The sequence below is a fragment of the Monodelphis domestica genome, chromosome 5 (assembly GCF_027887165.1).
Source record: "Monodelphis domestica isolate mMonDom1 chromosome 5, mMonDom1.pri, whole genome shotgun sequence".
Taxonomy (NCBI): domain Eukaryota; kingdom Metazoa; phylum Chordata; class Mammalia; order Didelphimorphia; family Didelphidae; genus Monodelphis; species Monodelphis domestica.
This window is the reverse complement of record NC_077231.1, coordinates 131,520,486-131,540,957: the sequence shown is the minus strand read 5'-3', so window position 1 is coordinate 131,540,957 and position 20,472 is coordinate 131,520,486. Positions and strand designations below refer to the sequence as shown.

Below are 20,472 nucleotides of genomic sequence, written 5' to 3'. Positions count from 1 at the left end.
CACATTGTGAAGAAAATCCTCAGGTTTAAACTGATTTGCATTTCTTATTATAGTGATAGGAAATACTCTTTCATGTGGTTGTGAATACTTTGACTTTTTTTAAAGAACTATTTATATCCTTTGTCTACTTAACTATTAGAGAATGGCTACTAGTATATACACACATATACACTCATACATCTAACATAAAATGTATCAATAATTTATATGAATTAAATTTTATACATACAAATCCAAAAAATATATCTCTTATATCAAAATATACATTATATAATACATAATACACATATAATACATGCCAAATATGTATCAGAGAAATGGGATACAAAGATTTTTTCCCCATTTAACAATTCCAGGTATACTAATTTTGTCCAATCAGAAACTTTTCTGTTTTCATGTAATCAAAATTATCTAACTTTTATCTTCCATAACTGTCTCTTTTATTTGGGTAAAAATATATCACCTAACCGTTGTTGTGAGAGGTATATGATCTGTTTTTCATTTAATTTTTAGAGTATAATTTTTAATATTAAAGTTGTATACTCATTTAGAATATATTGTAGAATATAATATAAGGTGTTGGTCTAAGACTAATCTCTCTCTATATTTTTCACAGCAATTTTTTAATAAAATAAGGTGTTAATCCCTAGGTAATTGGTTTTCTAATTCATCAAATGCTAGTTCATAAAGGTATATTCTTTCTGATTCTCCTTCATCTAGTCTATTTTATTGATTTATCTCTCAATTTTTTAAGCCAGTACATGATGGTTTTGCTGACTGCTGCTTTATAAGATAGTTTGAGATCCTGAAGACCTATTCCCCCTTCATCCCTAATTATTTCCATCATTCCTCTTGATATGGTAGATCTTTTATTTTTACAAATGAATTTTATTATTTTATTAAGTTCAATGTATTTGATATAACATAAAAATATAAATGTTTTAAAATTTTTATCATTTTTATATCAGCAAAATCTAACAATGAACATTGAGTGACCCTCCAGCTATTTGTTCTTTCTTCCTGTAAGGATGACTTTGTAATTGAACTATGCAAGTCTTTTGAGTACTATGGTAGATTAAACCACAGATGCTTTATGAATTTTATAATTATCTGGAGCACAATTTTTCTATTTTTTATCCTAAGATTTATTATTATATAGAAATGTTGTGGATTTTTGAAAGTTTGTTTCCTGTAAGTTTGCTGAAACTATTATTGTCTTAATTCATACTTTTATTGATTTCCTAGAATGCCTTTAATTTCTCTAATGACTTATTTCAATTGATAACATTTTTAGAATAATATCAAATAATAATAAGAAGAGTGGGCATCCTCGCTTTACTGCCATATTTACTAGAAAAGGTTCTAATGTTTCTCCAATGCATTTCATAATTACTTTTATTTTAGATAGATGGTTTTATGATATTAAAATTTACTTCTGGGGGCATCTGGGTAGCTCAGTGGATTGAGAGGTAGGCCCAGAGACGGGAGGTCCTGGGTTCAAATCTGACCTCAGACACATCCTTGCTGTATGACCCTGGGGAAGTCACTTGACCCCCATTGCCCAGCCCTTAGCACTTTTCTGCCTTACAACCAATACACAGTATTGATTCTAAGACCAAATGTAAAGGTTTAAAAAAATTACTTCTATGCCTTTAGTACTTAGAGTTTATAGTATAAATGTGTTATAGTTTGTCAAATTTTTTTTTTACTTATCTATTGATATCATCATGTGGTTTTGGACATTTTGATTTTTAATATGACTAATTATATTTATTGGTTTTCCAAATAATAAACAATCCTTGCAACCATAGTATGTATCTTCCCTTGTGCATACTCAATGATTTCTTGGATGAGTCTTTGTAGTCTTTTTGGAAGGAATTTGTTTTAATTTTTTTAGTCAATATTTCTTAATGATATTAGACTGTAGTTTTCTTTGTTTTAGTTTTACTTGGTTTAGGTATTAAATAAATGTTTGTCTCATAAAGGAATTTTAATAAGATAATTTCTTTATCAATTTTTAAGAACAATTTGCAAAATATGAGCACCAACTATTCTTTTAAAGTTTGAAAGAATTCTCCTACAAAGCCATCAGGAGCAAGAGTTTTTGTCATTAATTTGTTTCATTCTATTTCTGTTTCTAAGATTTGGCCACTTAAGATCTCTAATTTCTAAAAGTCTGAATATATTATATATTTTGAAGGCTTTTAATCTATGTCTTTTGGGTTCCATTTTGCTAGCACCTAATTGGGGATAAAATCATCTGATTGTCCTTTTTTCTCATTTTTTTGTGGTTTCACCTTGATTATTACTTTATTGATTTGATTTTTTCTCTCTTTCTAAATCAGATTAGCTAGACATTTATCAATTTTTCAGTCTTTCAAAAATTTTACTTTTATTTATAATTTTCTGTTTTTTTCTTTTCTATGTCTATTCCTCCTCAAAATGTTAACATCTCTCTTGTGCTTGTTTAACTTTGTCTATTTGTTGCCTAATTTCCTAAATGCATATTTAATGCGCTAATCCTTTCCTTTTCTACTTTTTTAGTATATTTTTGTAAGGAAAATTATTTCCCCATGAATATTGCTTTAGTTGCATCCCAGAAAATATGGGGTTTTTTTTCAGCATTATCACACTCTATTAAATGGTTATATTTTCTTTGATTTGTTCTGTGACATTCATTATTTAAGATTTCATTATTAAATTTTTGTTTAGGTCTGTATCTTTTTTAGGGATTGAGTGAATAACTATTTTTTATTATTTTATAGTCTAAATAATGTATTAACTGTTTCTGCCCTTTTATATTTGTTTGCAATATCTGTTGCTTAGTGCATGATCAAAAGCTTCATGTGGTATTGAAGAACATGCATATTTTTACAGCCTCAAATAGAAGATATGTCTTTTCCACCTAATTTCTCTAGCAATGTGTTTAATTTCATGTTTTTCCTTTATTTTATCTTTCTGTTTGACTTATCCAAAACTGATGAAAGAATATTGAAGTCCCTTGGAGCTTGTATGTTACTGCTTATGTCTTCTTGAATCTCAGATAATGTTTATTTTATAATTTTGGGTATAAAGGAATTTATATCATAGGTTTAGCTTAGATATCATTTCTCGTCTATGTGTCTTATCTTTCAACATAATATAATTTTCTTGTTTATCCCTTATTTTTTAATGCTTATGTGTGCTTTGCTAAAAAAGCATGTCTGCAACTTGCTTTTTTGAGATTCACTTGATGTGTAATAATTGTTTCCATCATTTCAGTTTTTTAAATAATTTTATAATAATTCCAAATTTCACAAAACAAAACAAGCATTTCCATATACAAAGAAAAAAGAGCACACAAATGAAACCACAAATCTTCTATATGTTTAACTTACTTTTTTCATATCTATATAATAAATCCCATTCATAAGCATCCCAGGCCTTCCCCAACCACTTGCATCATGGAAGATATATTTATATATCTATATCTATATAATTTATGTGGATTTATTTTATATCATGCTATTTTGGTAAAATTATTGATAATTTCAACTAAATTTTAGTTGCATTTTAGGATTTTCCATAAATGGCATCATGTCATCTATAAGCAGTGATACTTTTATTACCTTTGCCCATTCTGATTCCTTCAATTTCTTTTTCTTGCTAGCATTTTTAATACTATGTTAAATAATAACATTGATAATGGGCATCCCTGTTTCACTCCTAACCTTATCAAGAAGGCTGCTAGCTTCTCCTAATTAAAAAGGATACTTGTTGATGGTTTTAGGTAGATGATTTGCATCATTTTAAAAATCCATTTATACCTATGTTTTCAGTGAATTTAATAGGAATGATTATTATATTCTGTCGAAGGCCTTTGCTACAACTATTTATACAATCATATGGATTTATTACTTTTGTTATTGATGTTATAGTGATAGTTTTTCTTATATTAAACCATCCCTTTATTCCTGGTATAGATCCTATTTAGTCAAAATGTATGATCTTTGTGACATATTGTTGAAAATGCTAGCTAATATCTTTTTAGGATTCTTGTGTCCTATATTTATTAAAGAGATTGATTTATAATTTTATTTTTCTGTTTTTACTCTTTCTAGTTTAGGTATCAGTAGCATATCTTTTCAGTTTTGTTTTGGGTAAATCTTTGTGTTTAAATGTGTTTCTTGTAAGCAATAGCTTATAGGGATTTGTTTTCTTATGCAATCTGTCATTCTTTTTCATTTTATGATATTATTTGATTCTTACACATCTATAATTATCAGAGCTAGGTCTAAATTTTCTCCTATTTGTCTCTAATTCTGGTCTTTTTACCCAATTTTGATTTCTTTCCTATTTACTTCAATTACTTTGTCTTAATCTTTTTATCTTGATCTTTTAGGTGGCACCTTTCCCAATGACTCCCTCTCACCTTTTCATCTATTACCCTTTTCCTTCTGGGATTTTTTAAATAAATAACCTTACCTCTCATAATTTCACATCTTTATATGGTTCTCCCCCATTCTCCTTTTTTCCTTCTGAATCAAGCAGATTTCCTTTTCCTTTCCTCCACTTCAACTTGTTCTGTTCATTAGTCTTTAACTTTTTCTTTTTGTTCCCCTTTTTAAAAGACAAAAGGATCTCTTGAAGTCCCTTCATTATCCAACCTTCCTTTCTGTCTACTACAGATCCTCATTCTCTGATTCATGACCCATATAATTATCTGGTCTTTATTTTCAGTGTTTTTCATATAATTAAAGCTTCTAAAGTTTTGATTCCAGGCTCTTCCCTCACAGGAAGGTGGTTTCTGCAACTTCTTTGCAAAGTTTGACCTATGTATTTTTCTTTACCACTCTTGGAAGTGAATTCCCAATAATTCTGATTATTGTAGTGTCAGAGAAGTCACTTTATTATCAGAGATACTACAGAAGGAAGATGCCTTCCCTCATCACATTCCTAATTATATATCTCACCAGGTCCCTTAATATGCAGCCTACCACTGATCAATACTGTCCCTGATTAGTTTTTTTCACCATTCACTTCAAAATCTCCTCCAGGGGTTTCTGCTCTCCCTCTTACCTAGGAGTTCTAACTCTCTCCTGCCCTAAGGTGGGACTTTTAAAGCATCAAATCCTTTCAACTACACCCAAAACATATCTTCATCTCCTTTTATAGGCCATCTCTCTTTATCTGTAGAAGCATTCATCAGTAGAATCCCTTCCTATTATCAAAATAAGGCCTCCCTAATCCCACCCCATAATTCCATATTTCCATATTTGCAGAGGTAGGTCACCCTGAGCTGCATTCTGAACTCTTTGGAAAACATTTATCACCTCCCTTATATATTTTCTGGTTGGTGGAAAATAGTCTTGCATAATTCTAACTTCCTTTCCTTTGTATTTGAAGGTCTTCTGAATGTTTGAAGTACTTAATTGTGAATTAATTGATGAAGTTAACTTTCATGTGATTTAGTGTTTGGAATCTTGGGATTTTTTCCCCTTAAGATGATTTTATTAATTCTTTCCACTGATATTTCAGTTTTTTATGTGCAGGTGATGAGGTTTTTGGGGAGTTTTGGGGAGTATTATTGTGTTCTTCTGGGAGACCTATGATCCTTAGGTTGTCTCTACATATCTGGTCTTCAAGATCATTGTTTTGTTTTTATAATGAGCATATTGTCTTTTACTATTAGTGTTTTTTGTTTCTTCTAGATTATCCTTCACTTCTCTACATCTGCATTCCTAAACTATTGTTCTTTCTTTTGTTTACAGTTTTTTTAATTCTGCCCATTATTATTACTGTGCATGCCATACATTCTAATTTCATTATTCTCATTCTTCTTTTGAACTATTCAGAAACAATATATTTGGTTTCCATGTTCTCCTTATATTCCATATGATTCTTTTTCTTGTTGCTTGCTGAATTGTTTTCCTTTTTATCACAGTATTTATTCATAGATGCCTGAACTTGTTTCCTAGATCTCTAGGTCATATTTACTTCTGTTGTTATTGTTTTCCTTGTTAATTCTCATTGATTCATGTACTTATGTTCAACTCTTGGAGTTTTCTTCTTCCTGAGATCAATGAAAATTTCACTGTTTTGACTTTTTGATCCCCCCCCCCCCCAATAATGGTGATTTCCTTGGAAGTTAGATCTCAAAAGTCTTAGTATTATTCCAAGATGGACACATTCCTGGTTCTAAAGTCTAGGTCTGTGCCTCAAGTGACTTATGGTTAGACAGAATTTTACCCAGAAAAAGCCTGAGATTATTTTGTATGAGACCACCTCATACATTTCTTCCCAGGATTCTATGAATGTTTCATATTTATCACATTTGGATTTTGCTTGGAGACTGTGATTTCTTTCCCCTTCTTAACATAACAATATAACTCTATTATGAGGCCTTAATTAGAGAAGGTATTCTCTCTCTACACTCCAATTCTACCCCCTAAAAATGAGAACCAAGTTGATTTATTTTTATTGCATAAATTATATGATCTAAATTGAGGTTGTATATACCAAATGGAACTTCATTTTCCAACTAAAGATTATCCGAACTGCAGGGCCAAATACTAAATAATCTTTTTCAGACTCCAGAAGCAAATGAAAATACATAATATAAAACAAAAATTATATATATGCACATATATATTTTAATGATCAAGAAAAAACAAAGTTGATGGACATAATAAAATTATTATATGTTTTAGGTTCATACCAAATATAACTGATTCTGAAAAAAACTTCAGTATTAATCTTGATTTTTGTAATTAAATTTATAACTAAGAGACATAATAAAATCATTTAAACTTTAAGTTGCCAGAAAGCAAGCAATTTTATGCAAGGATTTCACTATAGCTGAGCAACTAGGGTTCTCAAAAAAAAACAAAACTCCCTAAAGTCAGCAGGTAAAATGACAGCAATTTGTGTACATCTGGGACCCCAATTGTTCCTAGGAGTGATTATTCCTGAAAGAACCTGGAATGAATTATAGTATGAACAAACCAAGTACAAATTACTATACTTATAAAATTAGTGACTAAGTTGAAAGTGAAATACCTTTTTAAAATTCATATTATATTTCAAAATATCATTTGACACTTTTATACTTTATATTTTAGCATAATTACTTTGAAAATGTATCACGTTATATTTATTTTGCTGAACTCTTTCAGGAAAATCCATCTTTTGAAGTTAACTGTCTTCTCAAATTATCTGGAACTCATATAAGTATATTTTCATTATCTGACAAAGTATTTTCCTCATATTGATATTTCAAAATAATTCATGTCTGTTTTAGGATTTGTACATCTGAGACAGAAGCAGTATGAATGGTAGAATATTTTTTACCTTTCCTCTCTAACTTACCTAGCTAAAGATGATGATGCTTTTGTGCTTTTCTAAAATATTTAAAAAATAAATGAGGTGTAGAGATTTTTAAGGAGGTATATTATTTTTTATTGCAGAGTTTCTCTGCAAAAAAAAAAAAAAGCCTAAACAAGTCTTAAAGTCCTACTACCAGTATGGAAATCTGAGGTCAGGGTACAAAGAACAGTTATTGCTGCTATAATGTCTGAAGGAATATTTGTCCCTCTTACATAATCATGGATTTTAAGGATTGCCTCATTCTTAGTCATTTTTCATATTTCATTTAAAATAGTAGTTAAATACTAAAAAGCAAATGAGACAATGCATGCAAAGGGCTACCTTGTAAACTTTAAAGGATCATATGAAATCTGCTATTTTTATTTTCTTTAAAATAATAACTATACTGTCTATATATACTAGCAATGGCTAATTTGTTACATGAAAGGAAAAGGAACTACATCTTTTTTTTTGTTATTATAACTAATTCATGGACAAGGAAAATCCATGTACTGATTCAAGTTAGTACTTTCTCTGAAGCTCACAGTCATAGAGAGTTGCCTAGAGCACAAGGATATTCACTCATTTTTACAGTAAAAAGAGTTTTTATGGAGCTAAGAAAGTAAAATAATATTCTGGGACATTCTAAGCAATCTTACCTGGTACATATAACAGGTGGGGTGAAGATCTGTGGAGAAAGGTCTGGTGCACTCTGTGTATATGTTAAGATTCTGTGAGAGCCTAAGCCTTGTTTGGGAGTTACTTCTGCAGGTTCTGGAAATTGCATTGCAGAGATTTTGCTGATTGGGCTAATGACTGGGCTCCCCTGAATAGGCGAAGGACTTGGGGATGAAAGAGGTGAGATTTTAGCTAGAACACCTGAAAATAAAATAAGAGTCATTTCACTTATAGAACTTTATGATAACTCAAAATTCAAAATCCAAAATCAGCTTTGATATAATAATTACCAGAATACAATGAATCCTAGTAGGTTACTAATAGATAAAACATTCAAGGTTCTCTGTTGGATAATGAATTTGAAAGAGCTCTAAGATATCAACTACTCTCAATCTAACACATAAAATGCCTGAAATCAGGATGGTTGTATTAAAAAAGACTTCCGTATTGTGAGACTTACATGACCAGGGCATATAATGGAATTTTAGAACATTCAATATCTCCCCTCTTTTTGCTTTTTCTTGTCATCACACTCTAAGAAATAGAATTTTTTTCCCCTTCCCTTAGAAATTTTTTCTAGGTAATTTCAACCTTTGAATCTCTTAGATTCACAAAACAATTTTTATTAAACAGGTACATATTGTTTTAAGTCATGAAAAAAAAAAACCCTAAGTCTTTCACAGTTGATCATCTTTACAAAATTGTTATTAAATAGTTGGTTAGTATAGTCACTTACTATTGCGTATTATGTACCTAATCTATTCCACTGATCTACCACTCTATTTCTTAGCCTGTACCATATTGCTTTTACAATTCCCATCTCCTCGTGGGGATTTTTTTTTCAGGGCATTTTCAATTAATTTTTCTAAAATGGTGTCATGTTTAAATTATATAAATATTCTTCTGTTGATGTGGGCAATGTCTCTCTCTATATATATTTATAAATATTCTTCCACTTTACTTAGATTATAAGATTTATTGGCTCATAACTGGGCTAAACATATCAAAATAAATGATATAATTTCCTCTTCATTGGTGGTGAATTCACCCTTTTCATTTTTGATACTGGTGATTTGGTTGTCTTCTTTCATTTTAAAAATAAAATTCACCAGTAGTTTATCTATTTAATTGTCTTTTTTATAATACAAGATCCTATTTTTATTTATTTTATTTATTAATTCAATGGTTTTCTTACTTTCAGTTTTATTAATTTCTTCTTTGATTTTCAAGATTTCCAATTTCATGATAAATTAAGGTTTTTGAGTTTTTATTTTAATGTGATTTTTAATGTTTTCTTTTTTTAGTTGCATACCCAATTATTTGATCTGTTCTTTCTTTTATTGGTGTAACTATAAATACAATTTCCCCCTAATTACTGCATTTGCTACATTTCATAAGTTCTGGTATGTTGTCACATTGCTGTCATTCTCTTTAATGAAATTATTAATTATTTCTATGATTTGTTCTTTTATCATTTTATTCTTTAGTATTATATTATTTGATTTCAAATAAGTTTGTGTTTTCATGGCCCTTTATTAAATAGACTTTTTATTGCATTGTGGTCTGAAAAGAATACATTTAATACTTTTGCTTTTCCTAAGTGGGAAATTGATAACATGTATCTCCTAATAACATTTTCATCATAATGACAATTAGAAGGAGTCTACATACACAGAAGAAATGGATATGAGTCAAGTCGGTTGGAATGATCTCCAAAAAATTTACATGTGATAAAAAGAGAGGCCATTAGTAGAATGGGGAGATTTTTCTCACATAACAAGCATGTCCAAGGAAAAGTTTTTATAGGAAAATGGAGGAGAAGGAGTAGTTAGTGCTTGAAACTCGCTCTCATAGAAATAGTTCAAAAAGGGAAATACACATGCACATATATGAATATGCATGTGTTTTATATATTTACTCAGCAAATTATAGAATAAATTCAATACTATTTTATATTTCCCATACCTTTCAGTCAATGGTTTTATCATCAAGGTATAGTACCTATAGAGAATCATTTACAAAAGTCTACTCATTGGGCAGGTGGGTAGCTCAGTGGATTGAGAGCCAGGCCCAGAGATGGGAGATCCTAGGTTCAAATCTGGCCTCAGACACTTCCCAGCTGTGTGACCCTGGGCAAGTCACTTGACCCCCACTGCCCTTACTACTCTTCTGCCTTGCAGCCAATACACAGTATTGACTCCAAGATGGAAGGTAAGGGTTTAAAAAAAAAAGTCTACCCACTACCATCACCTTTTTTTAAAAATATATCCTTAAAATACACATAGATCATTCTAACAAAGACTTTATAAAGATGGGTCACAAATACAGGCAAGTGGTCATTGATGTTCTCTTTATTTGTCTTTAGAGGAAGGCAAATTTCTTCATTTGTTTTAAATTTTCCTCATCCTAAGACATCTGGTCCCATTTTCTGCAAGAAATCTTTTCTAGTCCTCCTTAATCTTAGATTCTTTTCTTTGAAATGACTCATTTTTTCCTCTCTTCCTCCACCCCCTTTCTCATTCGTGTTCCTTCTCTCTCTAGTCCACAGGCTTCTACAGAGTATGGATTATATTTTCTGTCTTTCAGTACATATAAAGGAGCTGATTGATTCCCAAATGTTTTCAAGATTCTGTTGCTTTTAGTATAAACTTGCTAGATATATACTTGAACTGGTCTAGCTGCTTTCCCCAATTTCATCTTTTTAAGTGACATTTCTACTTCATAACACAGCAGAGACTGAAGGGTCCAAATGTGGTAGTTTCCTCTGTCACTAATAATGAAAAAAGATTGACATAAAATGATGACAACCTTGTTCTAGTTAATGTTTATTTGTTATTTTCCTGCCCGTTTCATCTATGAATACATTGAAATGATGTGGGCACAGCTGTGTCTCATGCCAAGCTTTAGAAAGTCTTGTTTTGGTTTCTAGTGTTTTTCAATCTTTTATGAGGTGATACTGCTTGTAATCTTCTGCCATCCTTCAACAGAATGTCTTACAAATTAGTGTGTATTTTAATCTCATATTACCCTTGGATGCCACATCCTTCCACTTGGCAAGAAGATGAAGTATCTGTTGGCAAAAAGTGCTTTCAGGGTACCTCTGCACTTCTGCTAGGCTAGGTGGACTGGTTTATACCAGCTGAACTTAAACAGGAAACAGAGGTTATCAATGTCAACATCTATACCTTATTCCTGTTTTCTTTTTTGGCATGGATAGCTAATGTTGAAACTTTGGTGATGGTTTATATTATGAGCTTTTAAAAAATAATTGGATGTTGACTGACTTTTTTTTTTTCACTAGGCAAGAGACTGATGGCATCAACTGCTTTTGATGTGGCTTTTAGTCGTTTTGGAGGACCTGGAAAAAGCCGTCACTGCAGGGAGTCCTTCATTTCCCAACCTTCCTGCCCATTCATTTTTCTCCTTATTAAAGCTGTATGTTGCCCCCACCTCCCCATCATTACTTGCCACCATGAAAAGGAATCCCGACCACTCTAACCATTGGGTGCATTCTCTCCTTCCCAAAGTTAATGTCTTAAGTCCAAGTGTACTACTATCCACTCACCACCTGAAGGTTTAAGGAGTCACCAACTACAAACAGGGCTGCCTCTAATCATCTCTGTGATGAAACAACCTTCATCACACTAGATCATCCTATTTGCCTTGCTGCTATCTACTCCAAATCCATTTAACCTTTTGAAGCTTCCTAAGGATGTTTAAGTCTTCCCAAAAATCTGTCCCTGCAACTCAAGCACAACCAGACCTTTCCATCTGCTCTCCAGCAGAAGTTTCCTATAGATATTTTCTCCACCCAATTAGAAAATGAAGTTCTTTAGGTGTAGGGACTTCCTTTCTTTGTTTCCCTACCACTTAGCACTGGCTTTGGCCATAGTAAGTGCTTAATAAATGTTTTTTTAAATCATTCATGACACATAAGAAACCAGTTGTTTCTTGTCTAATTAATATAGTTAGCTTCATTTTTATGAAATTCTATACTCATGTTCAGGAGCTTCTGACTCTCTTCTTTATCTACAATGATATGAGACAACTTCAAAGATTTGGGCTCTTTTATTGATCAAACCTGTGCCATATTTTCCAACATACATTTGCCTTCTTTGTCTCTCATTGTTCAGTACTGGGTCTGACTCAAGTCAGACACTCAGGTTTGGTTATATAGCAGAAAAAAATGAGGTACTTATTGGCCATTCAACAGGAAACAAAAGGTGATTTACTGAACTATTGTAGAAGGACATTCAATAAGGAAACAAACAGAGGACACTTCAAGTTGATTGAGATTAACAAAGTTACCTTGTCTGAGTTGTCCACAGTTTTCTTATAGCCAAATATCAGAGAACATCTGGAGTTCTTTGTGACTACTTTGAATTCAGCTGACCAGAAAATAATATTAACAGCCTGAACATTTAGTCCTCTAAAGCAATCAAATCTTGAAATAGTCTTACTGCCTTTTGAGTAAAAACTAGCCTAACTTGCAGAAAGGTAAGTATAGAATATTGTTCCTTCCACAAAAGGAAAAAAAGTATATTGAAATACAAAACCAAAAGAAAAAAACATGAAATTTCAAAGAAAATAAAATATAAAATACTGGAAAAAAGAACAAAAAAAGTCCCAAACCCAAAATTAAGAAGCTCAGAATTAGGAAAAAAGCTTCTTCAAACTTTACTTACTAAAATGTTTAAGAATGTGAAGTAGACTTATAGATCTTTTTTTAAAATTTTAAATACATTTTTATTCATTTCTTTATATATTATCAATCAGATATTAAAATTTTTTCCATATTAGGTAGCAAAAGAAACCATGTACACAAAAATCAATAAAAGTAAAGTTTTTTTAAACACATGCTTCAATTTGCTTTCAGAGTTCATCCATTCTACAGAGATAACATTTTTCAACATGGGTTCTTTGGAATTACCTTGAATCACTGACTTGATTAGAGTACCTAAGACTTATAGATCTTAAAAAATAAAAAAATAGAAAATAAAAATATTAATCTATTTTATTGAATGAAAAATATGAAGCTAAAGAAAATAAATGCTACAAGTGAAAATAAAAAGTGATGGGGCTTGGATTTTCATTTTTCAGTGGAAATGTTGGGACCTAAATGGAGTATCTAGTAAAGTATATTGTGTGGTTAACCAACATCTAGATTAAAATACAATTCTGATCAAAGATATGCCAGCTCACTCATATGTTTTGCTTCTCTCACTTTTTTTTTTTCTGATCCCATGAAAAGGAAAATAGGTTTGGCCTAACTTGTTTCCTTTATCTGGTCTTAAAAGGCAAAAAAAGAATATATGATCCTTTTAGCTTCTTTTTCAAGAATTGAGTGAAGCTGGAGAATCTAAAAGATTATGTCTCTTATCTTACTTGTTAAATAATTAGGACTAAAAGCAAACTCTTTGGATTATTCTTTAGTGGTCTCTCACTGAACATGGAATCAGAGAATGAAAAGGGACTTTAAGAGATCATCTTGTCCATTACTCTCCTAATATATACTAACAATAAAATACTATTTCTGTTTGGTTGAGGCAGCTAAGACTCTGACTGGATCAAAATCATATAACAAATAGATGGAAGAAATCTCAGTTAAAGTCTACTAGCTCTTGGTACTATGCCTATTTATATTTCTTTTATGCCTTTACACATTTTGTATTGTTCTTTAATATTCACAGGAATCATAAGATAATTTGTATTTATGAACTGATTTCAAATCCAGAGTGATGTTTTCTTTTTTTGTTTGTTTGTTTTGTTTTGTTTTGTTTTTTAGTTTAGCTTCTCTTTAGGTACTCTGTAATAAATAGATAGTGCAGTAGATAGAGGGCTGTGTCTATATTGAGGAAGACTCAACTTCCTGAATTAAAATTTAGCCTCAGATACTTCCTAGCTGTGTGACCCTGGGCAAGTCCCTTAAAAATGTTTGCCTCCATTTCCTAATATGTAAAATGAACTGGAGAAGGAAATGGCAAACCATTCTAGTACCTTTGCCAAGGAAACCCCAAATGGGTTCACAAAGAGTCTGGAATCATTGAAATGAATGAATGAACCACCACCACCACAACAGTCCAGATTTCTAAGGCAGGGAGTATTTCTAAAAACTGTAGATCATATTTATTCAGACAAAGACATCAGATTTCCAGGAAAATGTTTATCTTTCTATTCCAGTTTAATAGAAATTCATCCAGAAATTGCTAAGCAAATGGCTAAACTAGAACAACATCATCTCAAATGCTGCTCCCCTTCAGTTTTTTAAACTTTAAACATGTATAGGCTCAACTAATTTCCTAAATATCTGATGATTAATTTTTTGTTTTTGAAAGTGATTTCCTTCTACTTTTGACAAAACTAAACTTCACAACCTGAAAGAATGCTTTCTAGTCCTCTTCTTATATGGTGCATTTTCTCAAGTCAATTAGTATTTGTAGTCATCTTGTAATTACTAATTTTTAGTAGTTGCCAAGGTACCTCCTCAGAGAAATGTTGCTAATTCTTACAACATTTTTTCAAAGTCTATTACAGTCCTTGGAGCTGCTATATTAACTAAACTTAAACAAATAAGCAGACTTCAAGACTCCAGAAAGTTGCCTCCTAGGACTAAAATTAAAACAAATATTGTGCCAGATGGAATAGCTTTGCTCCTCTGTCTCTTGGTTGTGCTATTTGTCTGAATATTTCAAACATTTTAACAAACTTTGATCCTGACAACACCATGAAAAGAAACAGTACTTTGATTTTGTAGAAAAAGGAGACTAAGATACAGATGAATGAATTCACTTGTCCAAAGTAACAAAAAAGTACATTATGAGCACTATAGAATGGTGTTTTGCTATTATTAAGGACCCTGACTTTTGCTCAGAATTTCATTAGAAGTATTCAAATTAGAAAGCATGAGGAATGCTATATCGAAACCTACCAGTTCCAAAATTAACACATATTGTTAACATATATTATTCTTCAAGAGTAGGAATAACTCTTTCAAGTGATGAGAGCTAAGAGAGCAGAGTGCACAGAACCTTTGATACGATAGTCAGGAAGACCTGAAAAATTCAAATCCAGGCTATTTTAATAGCTTTGTGATACTGAGTAAATCACTTAATCTTAATAGTTCTCTGCCTCTGTTTCTTTAAATGTAAAATTGGAATGATAATAGCATCTATCTCTAAGGGTTGTTGTAAGGATAAAATGAAATGATATTTGTAAAGCACTCTGTAAACCTTTAAGCATTAGAAACTAGATTTAAAGAGGAAAGCTGTATAAAAAAAAAAACCCTTCAAAAAATAAGATACATTTCTATCTCTTGCAGATGACTTAATTTTGAAGAAACATCTTGTGGTAGTAAATAGAGACCTGATCCTCATTGCCAGGAAGGCTTCTGTTCAAATGTTTCTTCTAACACATAATGTCGACATGACCATAGACAACTCATTTAAACTATTGTGGTTCTAGACAACACTCCAATTAGACATTTGTTGCTAAGAAAGTGCCAACCATGGTAGAATAGGTCGAGTTTCCCATTCCTTTCTCTAAAAGTAGGTTGTGCTTAAAGTTGGAAAACTATATGATCTCCCAAGTTCTTTTTTTAGTATTATGATCCAAAAGTACTATCCGTAAAAGTATATAGATATAAATTGATATTTGCAATGGAGTATTCTGGTTAGAGTGTTGGCCTTAAATCTGGGAAGATCAGAGTTCAAGTCCTGCCCATTAATAAATACTAGCAATGTCATCCTCAGAATAACATTTTGATTTTTAGTGCTTTGGCCAGCTCTTTTAGACTAAAATTTTCAGGGAAGTTTCCAATCTTCTTTGAAAGAAGAAAATTTCCCTTTTGGGAGTTATTTATACCAACAGATTCACAGGCTCAATCTTTATCTTTATTCTGTGCTTATGCCAACTTAAAACAAGCTTTGCAAAAAAGTATAGACAACAAAATGTATTTGTATGATTCAAAGTATCCTGAAATGAAATATATAAAATGAAAATATTTCAAAGAATGCAACTAGAGAAAGAGTAAATTCCAACTCCTTTGAGTAATACAGCTCTTAATTCCTAATTTATGAGAGCATGAGAAAATGTGTGTCATGATACAAGTAACTTTGAGCAATCAAAAGAAAATAAACAATTCTGGAGGGAAATTAGTTAAGTAACTCCATCTGTATTTGTGTGTGTGTGTGTGTGTGTGTGTGTGTGTGTGTGTATGTGTGTGTGTGTTAAAAACTTTCTCAGTCCAAGTTTAATTGAACAAGAAAGAAACCAGAAGTTCTGATAAATAAAAGTTTCTATTATATTTTCACAGGAAAATGGCTTGGTTAGCCCTCGAGTCTTTCCAAAAAAATTAAAAGGAAAAATTTTTGAAAGAATAATTGAAATAAAATGATAAACCAAAATAGTAATTTTTTTCTTGAGCTTTCAAAAAGTCATTTCACAATTCAGCATTTTAATGAAGAAAACCAAGTTTAACTTTGGGGAGTGGAGATAGTTGTAAGTTTTGCCAATAGGTAGAACCAATTTATAAGGGTTCAGGAAATAACTACTACCAATGAGATAAATATGAATTATAGAAATTTTAAAAAGTGTCATGACATAATGTTAGAGCAATATATTTAATGATTTGCATGCAAGAGGAGCAAAACTGAAATGAAAATATATGTTCAAAAGAACAATCTCCATGTCTTAATTAACAAATTCCTATAACATTTGGGACTAGCTAACAAGACTGTGTTGCATGCAGTCCCTGAAGAGTGAGATAGTCAAAAGACTTAATGGAGATTGGTTGAGACAGCAGCCAAACATTTAGTTGCTTTGTACAAATAGCAGATTGGGTACCTCCCCACTCTGGAACCTTTCCCTTTATCTATTAATGTTTTTATTCTTGACTTTAAGCCCATATTCTAGCTCTGGTTTGTTTTTCCTTGCTTTTCTCTTTAGACTATCTCTATTTCAGCTTTATTTGCTTCTGTATTCTCTCCAATAATATAACAACTTTCTCCTTATCTATTCCCTTTTCCTGTTTGTTTATTTAGATAGGCCAACTCCTCAAATTTTGTCATATGGCAGCTAAAGTGAGGACCTTAAGGATGGAGGACCAGGACTAGAGTCAAAAAGATCCACTTTACTATGTTCAAATGGGGCTTTATTAGCAGCTTGACCCTGGGCAAGTCACTTAACTGTTTGCCTCAGTTTCCTCATCTGTAAAATGAGCTGAAGAAGTAAATCACAAATCCATACAGTGTCTGCCAAAAAAAAAAACCCAAATTGGGTCTCAAAAAGTTGGACATAATGGAATAAGAAAGATAATGACAAAATCCTTTGATTCAGAGATTCCATTACTAGGAGAGCCATCAATAAGAAAAAAAATCCCCATAAAAATCAAAATTGATAACAGCAATTTTAGTGGCAGCAATGAACTAGAAACAAAGTAGATGCTCATTGACTGAGAAACAGTCAAACAAATTATTTTACAAAAGTGTAATATAGGTATTCTTGACACAATATGATGAATAATGAAGTATGAAAAGATTTACAAGAACTGAAGAAATGACAAAGAAGTAAAGCCAAGAAAATGGTAAACACAATGACTATAACAATAGAAACTGAAGAAAAACAACCACTATATAATAATCAGAAGTGAATGTTGCAAAATTACAGAGAATATGCATGACCCTAAAGAAGAGACAGGAGAAGGTAATCCTTCCCCAAGTACTTTGCAGTGGTTGGTTGTCTATAGGTATCAAGTGTGGCACATATTTTCCCACTTTTCTAAGGTATTAATTAGTTTTGCTGATTTTTCCTCTTTTTTGTTACTTCTTATATGAGATGTTCCTGGGGGTGGGGGGGGGTTGAGAGGTGAAGAGATAGTGGGAGAAATATTGGCTAAATAAACACATTAAAATTTATATTAAAAAAAACTTAGCAATTATATTGACATGCCCCATGAGGAATTTTTCACAAGGAACAACATAAAATTTTGTGTTATTTAACTAGTAGGAATTGAATGCTTTTAAAATTCTTTTTAGGGTTATAAGGTCTAAAGAGGAAAAAGACCTTAGACATTATCTAATCTAAACCCTTCATTTCAAAGACAAAATATGTAAGGCTTAGAAAAGAAAAAGTTCACTTGTCCAAGGTCACACAGATATTAAAGAGCAGAGTAGAAATGCAAACCCAGATTCTCTGATTCCAAAACTACTCTTACTTACCTGAAAGGTGCTGTGTGTGTGTATTTTGGTTGCTTGATTAGTAGTTGTTATTTTAGTTTTTTTTAGTGATACCTTCTTCTGGAGAAGGACAGGACTTATTCTTCAGAACAGGTTGTTGCAACAGCCTCAGAGGAAAAGTTGTTGGCTGTCACCATCAGGTGAGTTAGAGTACTAGCACATTAAATTATAAAGTATATATCTAAAATAAGGCTCTGTCCTATTCTAGAGTGATCTTCCTAAGAGTTAGGGATTAAGGATGAGGTCAAGACATGGAATTAAGAATATCAGATAGTTTAGTACCAAGTGGTAGGCTTCCAACTATGGAGAACAGAAGGGAGGGAAAAGGTTGGGGGAAGGGGGAAGACTCCAGCATTCTTAGGTACAATACCTAGAATATAAGTGGATCTTAATAAATGGTTGATTCAATAAAATAATTAATCAATAAGCATTTATTAAGCACTTACCAAGCACATTGCTAAGTATTAGAAATGCAAAAAAGAGGCAAAAAAGTAGTCCCTACCCTCGAGGATCTTACAAGCTAATGTGATTGAGGACCCAATCTGACTTTTATTTTGTGTTAACAGGCTCCCTATTTTCTAGGTCGCAAGCAAAACTTAGAAATTGCTTATTGTTGATTTCTAATTTAAATTTTCTTAATTTTATTCTTTAATTATCAGTTGTTTTCTTTCCTTCATGTCTCCCCAATTAAAAAAGAAACCATTTAAAGTGTTCATTACAAAATAATAGATCTCTATTGATTATGAGGTATGGAGTTACTTGGAAAGTATTTTTGTATTTTCTCATATAGAGCCAAAAAGGCCACCTAGTATGACCCATCTCTCTTATTCTGACTCTAGTTTGATATCAACTACTCTTCTCCCAGGAAGCCCTAAGTCTTATAAATATAACTTTATGTGAGAGGAATAATTAATCATCAACAGTACAAGTTTGGCTGAAATGTGAACTGCATGCAAATGTCATGTTTTATGGGGCCTGCTGCACTAATTGCCTAACCTGGGGAGAAATATGATATATATTAATAATTCATTAAAAGCATTTGCTTTCCCCTTAGTGTTTTCTTAAAATGTACACAGAAAAAAAGCCCAGAGATGAGAAATAATTCCCAAGTTCTACTTTCTACAAACCTGTCGTCGATCTGATCTAAAAGGTCCTTAGACTAAGGAAACTTCCCTCTAGCCACTCTTCTAGGCTCTCCATTAGAGAGGGAAGGGATATCAGAGAAAATCTAGTTAAAGCAAACCCCTGCCCTTATTTTTATAGCTGAAAAAAATGGAGGCTCAAAAAGTTCAAATGATTTCGGAGGTAAAATTTGAAACCAGGCTTTTTTGTCTCTTATTCTTGCCCAAATCACAGAGGCATTGCTGAATTGAAAAATTACAAATTTGTTTTTTTTAATCATGCTAAAAATAATTTAGGAGAAATAAAATATTTTTCTTTAAAGATACAATATGTTAAGAAGTAGTTTGGATATGTAGACATCTTTTTGACTATATATGGATATATTATTAGTAATTAGAATCTTTCAGCTAAGAATGATTTTTCCAAAAAAAGAAAACATACAAATTGGAATAAGTAGATTAAAGGCACATTATTGGGTTTTTTTTTTTGGTCTTAGCATATGATGCTATTCAAGGTAATTCTTTAGCCTAGATACCAACTGCAATGGTTTTAGATTATGAATCTAGTAAAGCTCATTTTAACTATATAACAGAGCATCACTCATTGTGGTACATTAAATGCCTAGTAGTGATAGACTGGGATGAAATGATTTGTTTTCCTCTTACCAGTCAAATCAAGAGTCCAAAATACCATGTCAGGATTTTCTCGCCAATTCTAAAAACGTGTCAATACTTTGTGGTACAGAAATTGTTTCTCATAATTTGCTACATATTATTTTTAAGTGATAAGCCATCTAATTCAACTGAGACATACTGATCAGTGATTTGCTTACCTGCTCGACTTTGCTTTTTAGAATTCACATGGTTAGCTGCAGAGACAGCATAGGAAGTAGAGAAGGACCTGCTTTTGGTCATGGCCATCATATTCCAAGAATCAGGATTAACAGCACTGTTGTTTTGTTTTGTTTTTAAAAAAAGGAATATAAACAAGAGGTGTCATTAAATAGCTTTGATGGAAATTTCCTCTTGTAATCAGACTACTCTTCACACAATGGATTGGCTCATGAATCATTCTGGTTGTTGACATAAACATTTTG

The 20,472-nt window shown here is 31.7% G+C and overlaps 1 protein-coding gene across 1 annotated transcript in view; it reads right to left on the bottom strand.

Moving 5' to 3' along the window:
• The window catches only part of PDE3A (phosphodiesterase 3A), a 345,376-nt gene that overhangs the window by 64,351 nt on the left and 260,553 nt on the right, over window positions 1-20,472 (bottom strand). Inside the window, exons 5-6 of the mRNA XM_001365787.4 lie at window positions 20,209-20,324; window positions 8,004-8,223 (exon numbers count right to left, since the gene is read on the bottom strand). Coding sequence (XP_001365824.2) covers window positions 8,004-8,223; window positions 20,209-20,324 — 336 coding nt within the window. The remainder of the gene's footprint in view (window positions 1-8,003; window positions 8,224-20,208; window positions 20,325-20,472) is intronic.